Source organism: Rhipicephalus microplus, chromosome 8 (genome assembly GCF_043290135.1).
Source record: "Rhipicephalus microplus isolate Deutch F79 chromosome 8, USDA_Rmic, whole genome shotgun sequence".
Taxonomy (NCBI): Eukaryota; Metazoa; Arthropoda; class Arachnida; order Ixodida; family Ixodidae; genus Rhipicephalus; species Rhipicephalus microplus.
Genome location: NC_134707.1, coordinates 26834080 through 26849178, shown reverse-complemented (window position 1 = coordinate 26849178; position 15099 = coordinate 26834080). Strand labels below are relative to the sequence as shown.

General features: G+C 46.2%; 1 protein-coding gene across 6 annotated transcripts in view; it reads left to right on the top strand.

The window, feature by feature from the left end:
- rdgA (retinal degeneration A) overlaps window positions 1-15099 on the top strand; it is a 445829-nt gene that overhangs the window by 389363 nt on the left and 41367 nt on the right. For all 6 annotated transcript variants that reach the window (XR_012885518.1, XM_075871370.1, XM_075871369.1 and 3 more), the window contains exons 11-14: window positions 2402-2472; window positions 8908-9053; window positions 14210-14328; window positions 14441-14514. Coding sequence is in view for 5 of the 6 variants with exons in the window: in XM_075871370.1 (XP_075727485.1) it covers window positions 2402-2472; window positions 8908-9053; window positions 14210-14328; window positions 14441-14514 (410 nt within the window). In the remaining variant the exon portion in view is untranslated. The remainder of the gene's footprint in view (window positions 1-2401; window positions 2473-8907; window positions 9054-14209; window positions 14329-14440; window positions 14515-15099) is intronic.

Genomic DNA, 15099 nt, shown 5'->3' with positions numbered 1-15099 from the left:
TCCTTTTCGGATGCTGGCCCTCTACATCCAGGCACAAGTATCTTCACAGCGGAAGCTTACGCGATACTTGTGGCAGCTAAACACATTAAACAATTACAAATACAAAAAGCAGTAATTTATACAGACTCCCTCAGTGTGGTAACGGCTCTGCACAGTCTTAAAAAACAAAAAAACCCTGTCCTTGTCTCACTTTACTCCATATTTTGCACACTCTACACACTCAACCAACATGTTGTGGTGTGCTGGGTGCCAGGGCACCGTGAGATCCAAGGCAACGTGAGGGCGGATCAGCTCGCTGCATCCGTCCACAAAAACACTGCCCCTACACCCATATCAATCCCGGTCCTTGATCTGAAGCCGTCTCTCAAACGAAACCTCAGGGACTACTGGCAGAGCAAGTGGGATACACACACACAAAACAAACTACACGTTATCAAGCCACACCTTGGCCATTGACCACCAGTGTCAAAATCACGTCTAACAGAGGTAACACTAACAAGACTCAGGATAGGACACATATACACGACACACACACATCTTTTGTCCGGTGGTGATCCACCATTGTGTGATAAATGTGGTGAGGCATTAACAGTTCTTCACGTTTTAATTCAATGTAAACATTTAGACACTCTAAGAAGACAACACTTCCCACTATCCTACCGACAACATATACCTTTACACCCTGCAATGTTCGTCGGTAGGGAACCGCTTTTTAGTCACAAATCATTATTAGCGTTTTTAAAGGAAATTCATAATTTTCATATCATATACCCGGGCATACCGTAGCACGACCTCTCTAGAGAGGTTTTTGCTGCGGTGGCTACACAGGAAAGCACTTGCCTCACGGCCCTTGCACGCAAGGGTACTAACGTGTGAGGTACTTGTGCTAATGCCATACATGTCCACCATCGTTTTTCATTATCACCAACTTTTGTCACCTATTCACAACATGCACACCTTTCACGGCATAGTCATGATTTTATTACTTGTATGTTTTTAGCCGCTTTTCTGCGAGGAATTTTATGGCCCTTATACAGCCGCTAATCACAACCATTGTCCACATTCCTGTCTCATGAACTGGCGCTCTTTGGCCATCAAATGGCCCTTGCGCCAAAAAACACCATATATCATCATTGGCTATAGTTAGATGATGCTAGGTTGTTTCAAGATTGTTGCTAACCTTTAGCTAGGTGAAGCTACGTTGTTGCTAGGCTTTCGCTAGGTTGTTTCTAGGTTGTCGCCAGGCTTTAGGTAGATATAGGTTTTGTCTAAATTATTGCTAGGTTTTCACTAGGGGATGCTAGGTTGTTTCTGGATTGTTCCTAGGCTTTCACGAGGTGATGCTAGGTTGTTGCCAAGCTTTAGCTAGGTGATGTCATGTTGTTTCTAGGTCATTCCTAGGCTTTCACTAGGTTATGCCAGGTTGTTTCAAGGTTATTGGGCTTTCACTAGCTGATGCTAATTGTGTTTTGGGTAGTTGCTGCGCTTTCACGAGGTGATGCTAGGTTGCTCCCAAGCTTTAGCTAGGTGATGTCATGTTGTTGCTAGGTTGTTGCTAGGCTTCCACTAGGGGATGCCAGGTTGTTTCTAGATAGTTGTTGGGCTTTCACTAAGTGATGCTAGGTTGTTTCTGGGTTGTTCCTAGGCTTTCACCAGGTGATCCTCTGTTGTTGCCAAGCTTTGGCTAAGTGATGCCATATTTTTTCTACGTTATTCCTAGGCTTTCACTAGGGGATGCCAGGTTGTTTTTAGGTTGTTGGGCTTTCACTAGCTGATGCTAGGTTGTTTCTGGGTAGTTGCTGCGCTTTCTCGAGGTGATGCTAGGTTGCTGCCAAGCTTTAGCTAGGTGATGTCATGTTGTTTCTAGGTTGTTGCTATGCTTTCACTAGGTGATGCAAGGTTGTTTCTGGTTTGTTGCTAGGCTTTCTATATTATGCTAGTTTGTTTCTAGATGGTTGCTAGGCTTTAACCAGGTGATGCTAGGGTTTTGTATCTAAAATTATTCTCAGTGCAGAGAGGTTCTAGACTAGTATTCTCCCGTATGTAAGACTGAAGCACTTGGTACAGATGCTTCAGCAAAGCTTTAATGTACAGTCATGACATTTATCACTCGGTTAATCCTGTTGGCTTGTTAAAGCTCTTCTCTTTTGCTGGTTATGTCTGTCTAGAAATGTCTAAAGTGGTGTTTGCCACTCGCGTGTTGCCTTTTTTGCCTTTTCATTGAACCAGCGTTTAGTTATGGCAATGTCCCAACTTCTGTGCGCATACTTGCCGCCTCCTTTCTGTACATATTTATATGCACCGAAGTCTCTACAACCTGCTTAAAAAACATTGTTGTTTGAAAGGAAGCGCATTATGACTCTGGAAATAGTTGCTGACTCTGCCGTCTCGTTGCTTTCAGGGTTACACAGACGAGCCCATATCAAAGATACTCCAAGATGTTCAAAATGGGGACATTGTTCAGCTGGACAGGTGAGTTGCTTCACCGGAATAACTTCAAGCACGAAAATGGCAGACTTGTGCCCCTTGTTATGAAATGTCATTGTATATTCGGTTACAACATAAGCAATGATGCCAGCTGCGCCCACAGCTATGCTTCCACGGATAAATTAAATTAATGCTTCATCTACAAGGGAAGGCATATTGAACCAGCACATAGAAGTGCTAAAGGTGCTCATACACTAAATAGGTACAAATGCTGTCAGAATTAATTATACAAATGCTAGAAACTTTCCTAGACTGACTTCAATTATACACTCCATGATACCAAGCAACTATAGAGCATGAAACATGTATACAAAAACATCATGCCTATCATAGAGGTGGGAAAAGAAAAGGGTGGGGAAAGGTAGGGGGAGGGTGGCTTGAGGAGTTGGATAACTGTTATTGTTTTCATAAAACTGTAGTGACCAGAAATGTGTGAATAGTAAATTTTAGGTTAGAAGTATATTCGAAGACAATAGTTCAAGTCAAATAGTTTGAATAGTGCATATTGTCACGGGCTAAGTAGATGCCTGAGGATGACGACGACGAAGGGCTGAACGGGAACGTGCTCGGACTGCAGCAGCGTCGTACGCATTAGCTCGCCAGTATATTCGCCAGTACGCTTTTGCACACCAGTGCATACTTTATTCCCCGTAACATCATTGGTGGAAGGTGTGGGGTACCACTCGCTATACAGCCCAACAAGCTGGAACTTCGAAGCGGACGGCGCATTGCAGCTACCACGATGACTGACCAGGCTACTCAATGTCAACAAGATCCGTCAGCCCCGCAGCCGATCGTTGTGGTGCAACCTCGTGACCCAGGTCTATTCAACGGCACAAGTGGCATAGACGTCGATGACTGGCTGGTTCAATATGAGCGCGTCAGCAGCAGCAACCATTGGGGTCCGACGCTTACGTTGGCGAACAGCATCTTCTACTTGCATGGCACGGCAAAACTCTGGTACGAGACACATCAAGAAAAGTTGACTAGCTGGGACGTCTGTAAGCAGAAATTGCGCTATCTATTTGGGAAACCCATCGGACGTCAAGTGGCCGCAAAGAAAGAGCTTGCGACTCGTGCCCAGACATCCACAGAGCCGTACATCGCGTACATCCAGGACGTGTTGGCTTTGTGCCGCAAGGTCGACAAGGACATGCTCGACGAGGACAAAGTCGGACACATCCTGAAAGGAATTGCGGATGACGCCTTCAATTTTCTCCTGTGCAAGGACTGCTCGACGGTGGAGTCGGTCATCAAAGCATGTCGTCGCTTCGAACAGGCAAAAAGTAGGCGCATAGTTCACCGATCTGACCGCCTTCCCAACACGGCGGCTACGTCCTCTTGCAAAGATTTGCCCACACTACACCAACCACCAGCGCGAGAAAACGTCACCAGAATAGTCCGTCGGGAACTCGAGGCTGTGGCTCTTGCTACGTCTAGCGTCAGCGCGCCAGGACACAACCTTGATGCTGTTTCAATGATACAGGCCGTGGTTCGCCAAGAGATCGCGAATATGGGCATTTCGCAACCTCATCAAAATGCCCCTGCTACTTCCAGCTCGGCTCCAGTCGTTGCGGCTGCCATTCCGAACCGCACGTTCGCGCCACGACGAAACCCAGCTGAATGGCGCACTCATGACGATCGGCCCATATGTTTCACGTGCCATCGGATAGGACACATCGCTCGCCATTGCCGCAGCCGTTGGACCTCATCACCTCGACCGAGCTTCTATGATTGGTGGCCTCGCTCTGAACGTGCACCTTATGCCCCGTCCTACCGTGCTGAGACAGGTGCAGAGCATAATCCAGAACGTCGGACCAGCCGCTCGCCATCGCCCATGCGTCGTCAGTCCCGCTCGCCCCAACCCCGCCGTTCTCGGTCTCCCTACGACCGTCGCTCGGAAAACTAGCCGGTGCAGCCCCCGGAGGTGACGCTGCATACACGACTCGGACTGCAAATCCTCTGATTACTCCCGACCAGCGGTGCAACCTCCTTACAATTCTCGTTGATGGTTTACCTATAACTGCTCTTATTGATACCGGTGCACAAATATCTGTGATGAGCTCAGATCTCCGCCGCCGCCTCCAAAAAGTTCTGACGCCTGCAATTGCACCTACCGTTCGTACAGCGTATGGAAGTACTCCTGCTGTGCTTGGAATGTGCACTGCGCGATTAACAATTTCTGAGCATCAAACTTCAGTTCTGTTCGCTGTACTGGAAAATTGCCCTCATGACCTCATCCTTGGACTCGACTTTCTGACTTCACACGCTGCGCTCATTGACTGTTCCAAAGGTCTTCTTCGGCTCGAACTACCATCTTTTTCGGAGACCGTCTCTACCAGCCCACCTCGTCTACGCTCTGTCGATTTCCTTAGACTTCCGCCGCAAGCCGCAGTCCAAGTCCAACTCTCGCCATATCCTGCAGTACCCGATGGTGATTATGTTGCTGCCCCAATTTCTGACGTCACCATGACACGCAATTTTGCACTCTCCAACACGGTGGTTACCGTTAAGGACAACCGGACTTCGTTTTCCGTCCTCAATTTCGGCCTCTCAGCGCAAGTTATTCCTCGCGGCATGTCACTTGCGCATCTTACATCACTGGTCGACCACACAGTTTCGCTCTAACCACCGATTCGCCACCCGATTTTTCATCAACGTCGTTCTCGTCACGTTCCTGTTCCGACCTTTTCAAGCCAATGCTATTTGACAAGCTCACCTCTGAACAAGTCTCTGCTTTCTGCCGTGTGTCTCTGCTTTCTGCCGTGTGCTTGCTTCTTATCAGGACATCTTTGACTTCGGCGACCGTAATTTGGGCCAGACATCCGTGGTAACCCATCGCATCGACACCGGTGACGCTCGACCCATTCGCCGACGACCCTACCGTGTGTCGGCCCCGGAGCGTGCTATTATACAGCGAGAAGTCGATAAAATGCTTGATAAGGGCATAATCGAATCCTCATCTAGTCCCTGGTCCTTACTCGTAGTACTTGTTAAAAAGAAGGACAATAGCTGGAGGTTCTGTGTTGATTACCGCCATCTCAACCATATTACCAAGAAAGATGTATATCCCCTACCGCGCATAGATGATGCACTCGATTGCTTGCACGGTGCCAAATATTTCTCTTCAATAGACCTTCGCTCAGGCTACTGGCAGATCGCTGTGGACGACAAAGACAGAGAGAAGACGGCCTTCGTGACTCCTGATGGACTTTATCAGTTCAAGATGATGCCTTTTGGATTATGCAATGCCCCCGCGACATTTGAGCGCATGATGGACTCTCTCCTTCGAGGCATGAAGTGGACCATCTGCCTCTGCTATCTTGACGACGTTATTGTTTTTTCGACTACTTTCGACTACTTTCGACGACCATCTTACTCGTCTGTCCGCAGTGCTTGATGTTTTTCGACGTGCCAACTTGCAACTTAACTCGTCCAAATGCCGCTTTGGGCAACGCCAAATCTGCGTACTCGGCCATCTTGTTAACGCTGCGGGCGTTCAACCAGACCCTGCGAAAGTCCGAGCAGTTCGCGACTTCCCCACACCCCGCTCAGCCAAGGACGTCCGAAGTTTTCTGGGACTGTGCTCCTATTTCCGTCGTTTTGTCGAGGAGTTTGCTGAAGTAGCCCGTCCTCTAACCTGCCTCCCCAAAACGGATGTCGCATTCACCTGGGGCCAACAGGAAGCAAACGCCTTCTCGTCGCTCGTTGACATTCTCACCAATCCACCAGTCCTAGCACACTTCGACCCATCTGCCGCCACGGAGCTTCGTACTGACGCCAGTGGCCACGGCATAGGCGCAGTGCTCGCGCAGCGGCAACAAGGCATGCACCGCGTCGTCGCGTATGCAAGCCGACTGTTGTCGCGCTCGGAACAAAATTATTCAATCACAGAACGCGAGTGCTTAGCTCTCGTCTGGGCCATTGCGAAATTCCGACCGTACCTGTATGGCCGACCATTCTCAGTTATTACCGACCACCACGCGCTTTGCTGGCTCTCCTCACTCAAGGACCCTACGGGACGCCTTGGTCGCTGGGCGCTGCGCTTACGAGAGCACACTTTTTCCGTATCCTATAAATCCGGACAACTTCACAAGGATGCCGACTGCTTGTCCCGTTACCCAGTCGATCCCCCTGACACGAGGGGAGATGAGCAAGAGGCCCTCGTTCTTTCAATTACCGACTTCACCGACATAGCTGCTGAAAAGAGTACACTTTTTCCGTATCCTATAAATCCGGACAACTTCACAAGGATGCCGACTGCTTGTCCCGTTACCCAGTCGATCCCCCTGACACGAGGGGAGATGAGCAAGAGGCCCTCGTTCTTTCAATTACCGACTTCACCGACATAGCTGCTGAACAATGCCGCGACCCCTCTTTGTGTGCTATTATCAATGGTCTGCATTCTCCCCACCCTGACCACTCCTTACAACTGTTTGTTCTTCACAACGACATCTTGCACCGCTACAACACCCGCCCTGATGGTGCTGAGCTTTTACTCGTTGTTCCTGTGCATCTTCGCTCAGACGTTTTGGCCCAGCTGCATGATGCCCCCTCCGCTGGACACCTAGGGGTGTCACGCACGTATGACCGCATTCGCCGCCGATTCTTTTGGCCTGGCCTCTACCGTTCTGTGCGACAGTACGTTGCGGCATGCGACCTCTGCCAGCGCCGCAATACACCTGCTCTGAGACCTGCTGGTACCCTCCAGCCCATTGAAGTACCAGATGAGCCATTTTTCCGAGTCGGCCTCGATCTGCTAGGACCCTTTCCCGTGTCGGCCACTGGTAATAAGTGGATTGCTATTGCTACCGACTACACAACACGGTATGCCGTTACACGCGCCCTCCCCACCAGCTGCGCTACTGATGTAGCCGATTTCCTTCTTCATGACATCATTCTGCGTCATGGTGCTCCTCGTCAGTTTATCACCGACCGCGCCAGCTGTTTTCTATCTAAAGTAGTCGACGAGCTCCTGCGATCCTGCTCTACCCACCACAAGTTCACTACAGTGTACCATCCGCAAACCAACGGCCTCACGGAACGCCTCAACCGTACCTTGACGAATATGTTAGCGATGTACGTCTCCAAGGATCACAAAGATTGGGACATCCACTTACCTTTCGTTACCATCGCATACAACAGTTCACGTCATGATACAGCTGGATTTTCCCCTTTTTACTTACTGTTCGGTTGTGACCCGCCTTTGCCCATAGACACCATGCTCCAATCTGACGCCCCCTCATCGACTGCTTATGCTCGTGATGCCCTGGCCCGAGCTGACATCGCCCGCCAAGTCGCCAGGGATCGTTTATGTGCCTCGCAGCTTAACCAAAAAAGGGCTTACGATCGCCGGCACCGCGACGTACAGTACTCTCCTGGGTCACTCGTCTTGCTGTGGTTCCCATCACGTCGTGTTGGTCTCAGCGAAAAACTAATGTCTCGTTACGTTGGCCCCTACCGCGTCATACGCAAGGTCACCAGCGTGACCTATGAGATAGCTCCACTCCATACCACGTCAGTACCAGCTTCAGTCCCGACCGATATAGTGCACGTCTCACGGCTTAAACCATACTTCTCACGCCTCGAGGATTGATCGCACCGGGTTGGTGCTTCTGCCGCCGGCGGGTAATGTCGCGGGCTAAGTAGATGCCTGAGGATGACGACGATGAAGGGCTGAACGGGAACGTGCTCGGACTGCAGCAGCGTCGTACGCATTAGCTCGCCAGTATATTCGCCAGTACGCTTTTGCACACCAGTGCATACTTTATTCCCCGTAACAATATCACGTATTGCAGAAAACAAAGATCATATTTTTAGGTCGCTACTAGATCGCTACAATTTTTTGAGAATTGTACCAAGGCATGTGGGAACGTCATTTTTCTTGGTTCAAAGAGAAGTGTGGGGAACTTTGAATAGTATCAGAATGGGAATTTCAGTGTTATGCAAGTGATAACCTGCAAAATATGTTGCGTTTTAAAATTTGCATTACTTAGAACATATAGGCCCATGTATCAAGCGTTAGAGCGAAATGATGAATCAATGTGAGGCAAGTATGTTAATTTGTCCTTGAAATGGGGCATTGTGGCAGTGCTCAGTTTTTCGGGGGTAGCTGCTTTCACTGCATTGTACTCATATTCTCCAGCAGTGAAGCGACCTTTACAGGGAGGTTGCTTGCGGTCTACACACCCATTCATTCATTTTGAATGAAAGTTTAGAATTATGTAAATTCGCATTGAAGCGAATATAACTACTGTAATATTTGCTCAAATATTGAAAGTGCTTGAATACTTGAGCATTCCAAGCTTATAGCATCTCACTTTGTTTCTTCGTGCATTTGAATTCGTAGGGATAGCTTGTTTTTTTTTTTTTTTTTTTTTTTTTTCAATTTGTTAACCAACTTGTCTTTTGACTGTGCAGGTGGGACCTAATTGTAAATAGAAACCCAGAGGTGGACATCTCTCAGTGCGAAGAAGGCAAGGAGACTGTGCCTTTAAATGTTGTGAATAATTATTTCTCTATCGGCGTGGACGCCCACATTGCCTTGGAGTTTCACGAAGCACGCGGTAAGCTTGGAACGTCCCTGTCTGTAAGCGTACTCTAGTTTCCTTCTTCCCTGTTTCGACGCAGTTACAGCCGAGCACCGTTATACTGTGGACTCTCTGTAAACAGAATTCTGTTGAGCGGAACCGCTGCTTAAGTAGAACAATCACCTGCGATATGATTTGTTTGTTGCTAGCCTGCTGCACCCCTATTTATCTCTTGGTTGACGGAACTCCCATTAAGTGGAACATATTTCCCTCGTCCCACCAGGTTCTGTTTAATGAATGTCTATACTGTGTTGAACCCACATATAACGAATTATTGTGTATATCAAACAGCTGTAAAATACCCTGAAATGTATTTCCAGTATGAAACGTAAAGGTACATTAATTTTCTCCCTGTACTTTCCCCAGTGTGTCCTGTGATTATGGGGCTCAAACACTCACCTGAAGGTCGTGGGATCGAATCCTGGCCCTGCAGGCCACGTTTCGATAGCAGAAGAGTGCTAGAAACCCATGTGCTAATATTTAGTTATGTGTTAAAGAACCACAAATGGTTGAAATTTTCAGAGCTCTGTAATGAGGTGTCTTGCTCAGTAATATTGTGGTTTTGGGATGTAAAACCCCTACATTTAGTATTACTAATATAGTCTATATATCAGATCACCCCTATACAGTCGCCGACCAATTTTTCGGACTCCGTTGGATATTTCGGACTTCAAAAGTGCACCGTCAGAGTTCCCATAGGGCTCATGCATTTTTTTTTTGACCGATTTTTCGGATGAATTCGCCCCATAAAGTTGGATTTTTCGGGCTAAATGGCTTGTTTTGAGCCGTGCCACAAACCTGTATGAATCTCACCTTGTTGGATTTTCTGCGGGCATGACTAAGCTTAGTGGCTTAATTTAAAATGGCTTTCCTGCCTCCAAGATTGGAAAGCAAACATCGCATTTCTTGTTTCGGAGGCCGTGTCTGTTTTAGAAAACGCGGCACGGGACCATTTTCTTGTCTTTGGTCAGCCGTAGTGAACAGCACTGTCCTCATTGCACCATACAGGGAGGAGGCGGAGCTGCGCAGTAGTGGAGTGAATGTGCTTGCCACAGTGACATTAGGGAGATTTAGAAGAGTGCACCGCGAGCCTTTGCGGTGCGGTCGCTTCCACTGCGCACGTGTCGTAACGCGAGTCGCGGTTCGCGGCCTGCCTGCAGAAAATTCGAAATAGTGTGCGGCGGTCACGGCTCACGAGTCTTCCGAAGTGTTGTGTGTAGCTTCTGTGCATTTGAGTTTGCAGTCAGGGCGAATATCCCATGACCTTTCCCTAGGGGGAGCAAACGCTATTCTAGAACTCATAATGTGTCCGCTATACCCACAATGCCCGCTGCACCTGCAAAGGTTATTCTAAAACTCCCTATTTAAAGACTTTGCTCGTGCAGATAATGACTATTTCGTGCACGGAGCCCACAGACGAAGAAAATCTTCGCCAGGTCGTGCCGCAGCTGTCGGCAGCGGAGATCGCCATCATGGTGACACTTTTGACGAGCATTTGCGGTGACGATGTCACCTTGGCGCAAATATGGGCGAACCGAATTGCTTCCAAGCGTAGTATGAGGCAAGGCAGAATAATGGACTTTCTTAAGCCTGCCTGATGCAATAACGTTCATATTTCTGACAAAAACAAATTTTTCGAACTGTTCAATTTTTTGGACCTTTTTCGGTTCCTGCTAGGTCCGAAAAGTCGGTCAGTGACTGTATATAGCTTTCTTGCCTTCCTCTAAATCTGATATGCCGTTAGGAAACCCTTGTTATACTTTGCTATCAAAGAATAAGCTAAAACGCCATTTTCTTGTGGCCCTAAGTGTTCAATTGTTCACATCAAGATATTTTGTTGAAAAGGATATCGCTTGTTTAAAAAAAACATTATTTGAAAGGGGATGAATGCGTCTTGAGGCCCTTCTGATGAGACATGAGTACAATGTTTTTCGAATACATTTGAAATTTTCCATCCAACAGTGGTTAGATCAGGGAATTGGAATGGAATCATGTTATGGGATCACTTCTTTCTGTAGTTTTTTTTTTGCAATTTTCTTTGTCAGACTTGTCTTCTTTGGGGCAGGAACGATTCTTTGTGCTTATGCTACCAATGGAAATATTATTGGTTCTCATATGTGCTGTTTGTGCAAATAGATCGCAGTTCAAACTCTGTAAGCTTAAAAATAGTCACGGGAAAGTTCAAAGCTTTCAGTTGTTTCTGAAGTCCCATGTTTCGTTATAATTTGTGATGTGCAAGAAATGTAATCAACATAATTTTTAGTGGATCGAATCTGCTGGCACTTGAGTGTATAGTTGACGCCCAATTTCCTGGACTTTCAAGGGACCCAAAAATGTCCAGAAAATTGGGTTGTCTTAAAAAATGAATGCAAGCGAAAGCGCACTTTTTTAATGGGTATTTTTCTGATACAGAAAGAGTCGCACAGGAGAAGACGATTCTCGTTACAATTCGGCAGATGCGTTGTTTAAATGGCTCTGAAAAAGAGCTGTTATGTTTAGAAAAAATGAAATAAAGAAAGAAAAGAAAAAAAATCCAGTGTGGCGGGTGCTACCGTAATTGTAGACACTTAGGCAAAAAAAAAAAGTCGCTTATTTTCGTTCTGCACGGCGTTCCGCTTGCCCACAATCATGTCTGCCTCAATTTCAGCTAACGTCACGTCGCTATACACTGTTGACAGTGTCAGTAATCGCATCAACTCCGAGTTCTGCTGCGTAGCTGCCGCCACTTTGATCTCGGTGTCGCAGTCGTTGGAATCCTCCGTAACTTCGCGAATGATTTGGTCATCGGTCGATTCCGCACACAACTCAGGGTCTTTGCCAGCATCGGCGAAGCCCTGAAAGGTTATCCCGGCTGGAATTGAAACATCGACAGAGCACAGATAGTCGAAGGCACTGTTCGCTGGTGGAAGTTCGTGGAACACGCTCTCCACCTGGGGCAAGACTGCAGTCCAGTATGAAGCTCGCATGGCAAAAACAATTCCGGAGGGTTTGTTGTGTAACTGTTTTTCACGAGTCTGCAACCATGCGAATAGCAGACCAGCTTTTCCAACTGTTGGAGCACAGCACTGTGCAGCAGTGGCCACAGATTTGACTAAGCTTTGGTTGGCAACAGATTGGCATGTGATGGATTGCGGCATTTGCGGTTTTTAGGTGGTTTTGAGCCATAGGTTTTGAGCATGGACTCCTCCATGATTTCAAGGGTACGAAAACAACCAAAATGACGGCGCCGATAGTGACTTCAATTAGGTTGTTAACAGTAATATGTCTAGAAAATCGGATGCCGAAAGCTACAAATGTTCGGAATTTCGGACATTTTAATAGAGTGCTATGGGGAATTAGACAGTGCCTCAGATGAGTTCGGGAAATCAGGCATGTTCGAAATTTCGGGCCTCAGAGAAATCATATGTCTACTGCACTTGGGTGACATGTTTTGCTGAAAAATACTTAACTAGGCTAACCATTGGTGCCAACATTTCCACTTTTTTCTGGGAATGTTTGGATAAAAATAAATGAAGATTTCATGTGCTGTTCACTGTCTGAGGTGGCAGTTTCACTTGAACGCCAGATTTATGTTAAAAGAACTAACAGACAATGATGCAAAGGAAAGTATAGGGGATCTTATTAAAAGTAACTGCTATGTAAATGTTATATTGCGCTTTATGTTATTTGTGCCGTCAATGAAACATGGAAGCAAAAAGAAAGAACAAAATGATAGTAACATATATACTCAACTGTAGGCCAACCAGGATTGTAATGTGAGAGGTGACTTTCTATTGTTTTAGGAAAGAAAAAAAGGAAAAATTCTGTGAATCATTGCACTTTTTAGATAATTTGAATTTCAGTATTTGAATGTATTGCGAGAATCATCTTCTAGTAGCAAAAATTAGAAAAAAAAAGTAGCGTTACATTTGAGAAAATATGGTGTTCACAAAAGTGGCCATTTTTTTCTGGCATTTTTATTGCACAGGCCTAACTGGGGTGTTGTAGTGCAGCCCATGAAGTATTGTTAATGCCAAATTGAGTTGTTAGAATTTGTTTTTAGGTAGTAGGAGTAGTGTTAGAGCTATCAGTTGACTCTCATTTGAAAAGGGGAACCACAGACAGGGCAATGCAGATGATATACCAGAAATAAAGCACTTCATTAGCATATGTCTAATTTCAATGCACATGGCTCCTGTGAATATATGTGCAGGAAAGCATTGTTGTAATGAAGCATGAAGTTGCATTCGATATCAATGCTCACGGATGAATTTTCTTGGCAATAAAGGGAAAACTATAGGGCGGAGCTTCTCTGCATATACTCTTATGCCAAATAGTCTGGTTGAAGTGCATTTCGCACCATTCTTGGCTGCATAGCAAACGCATTGCGTAGCATTTGAATCATCTGCCTAGACGGTCAATAGTTGGTGGAGCTCAGGTTTCCGAAGTGTGTAAACAAAAAAGCCAGGTGGAGGTGGACGCTGACCTGAAGTTGCACACGGAATTCAGCATTTGAAGTATGCACAAAAAAGCTGTATTCTCACGGCGGACCAAATTACGATTTGAGCTTGCGAATTGTGTACTACGTGTCGCTATGCGTCGCCCATTTACTAGCAGAAACAAGCCCTGCTTCGGTCTGTGCGTACAGATTTGTGAAACGACGAAGGCTCAAATCACGCTTTGGATCCTCCGGAAAAAATGAGAAAATCCTCCTGTTTAGCGTAAATTCTCCTCTCGTGTGAATTCAAGCTGGCGGAGCAATTCGAATTGTGTCACACGTCACAGGACTGATTCGTCCGTGATCGCGTCCATTGTTTGAGCACAACCTAAGTGACACGAATTTTTCACGCATGCAAAAATGCAAAAAACAAATATAAATATCTCACCGCCGTGCACTGCATCCTATCTCAAAAAAAAAAAAAAAAAAAAATTCCTGCGAAAGATGTCGTCTTTTGTAATTTTTGCGTAGAAAACGTGGCCACAAATGTGAATTTCATTTAATAGTGGTAGCTTGCATGCAGCTTGGTTCTGTAAACTTGGCTTGCTTGCCAAGAAAACATTGCTTTCAACTGTATTTGCAGTTATCTGAAGCTGAAGTCACTTTTTTTTCTTTTCTTGTTTTCTCCTCGCTGCCCTGGGTTGCCTCCATGCAGAAGCTCACCCGGAGCGGTTTAACAGCAGGCTAAAGAACAAAATGTTTTACGGCCAAGCAGGAGGCAAGGATCTCCTCCAGCGAAAGTGGAAGGACCTCTGCAGCTACGTCACACTGGAGGTCAGACAATATTTCGTGTTAGGCAATAAGCTTCATTAGGGAATCCATTCTATGGCTACTTGATAGAGTATTGCAGGGCCCCCTTTAGACACTTCTCTCCTTTCCTCCACAGTGCGATGGCCAAGATTACACGGGGAAGTTACGAGAGCACAAAGTACACTCCATTCTCTTCTTGAACATTCCCAGGTGAGATGTCCGAATTACTTCCTTTCATGGCAGCATGCAAATGCTATGCTTCTATAATTTAGGATGGCAGACACGTGTAAATTGTTCCACTGCTCCGAGCCAAGTTTATGTTCGTAAGCTTTCTTTACAATGGGAAGTTTAGTCACGAAATTTCGCTTTGCTTGTGAAAAAGATGAAATCATCTAACATAGAAGATGAAATCATTCTATGTTACAATATTCTCTGACATAACGCAATCCGAAGTAACAAACCATCTACTTTAACAAAGCACCTTAAAACTGCCTCACTTTTGGTACAGTGCAGGAAATGTTTTAATTATAGGGAGTAAGGAAATATGAAAATATTTTTGATGTCAGATCATAGGATTTCACGGTAATGATTCAATGTCAAGCTGATTCACTGTCAAAGTTTGCTGTAGTCCGCCGCAGTGGTACAGTGGTTACGGTGTTTGGCTACCGAGCCAAAGCTCAGTGGGGCCATAGTTAGAACGACAGTAACATTTCCATGTTGGCAAAATGCTAAATGCCTGTGTACGGTGTGATGTCAGATCAAGTCGAAGTGTACACTATGGTTGATTTTCCTGTT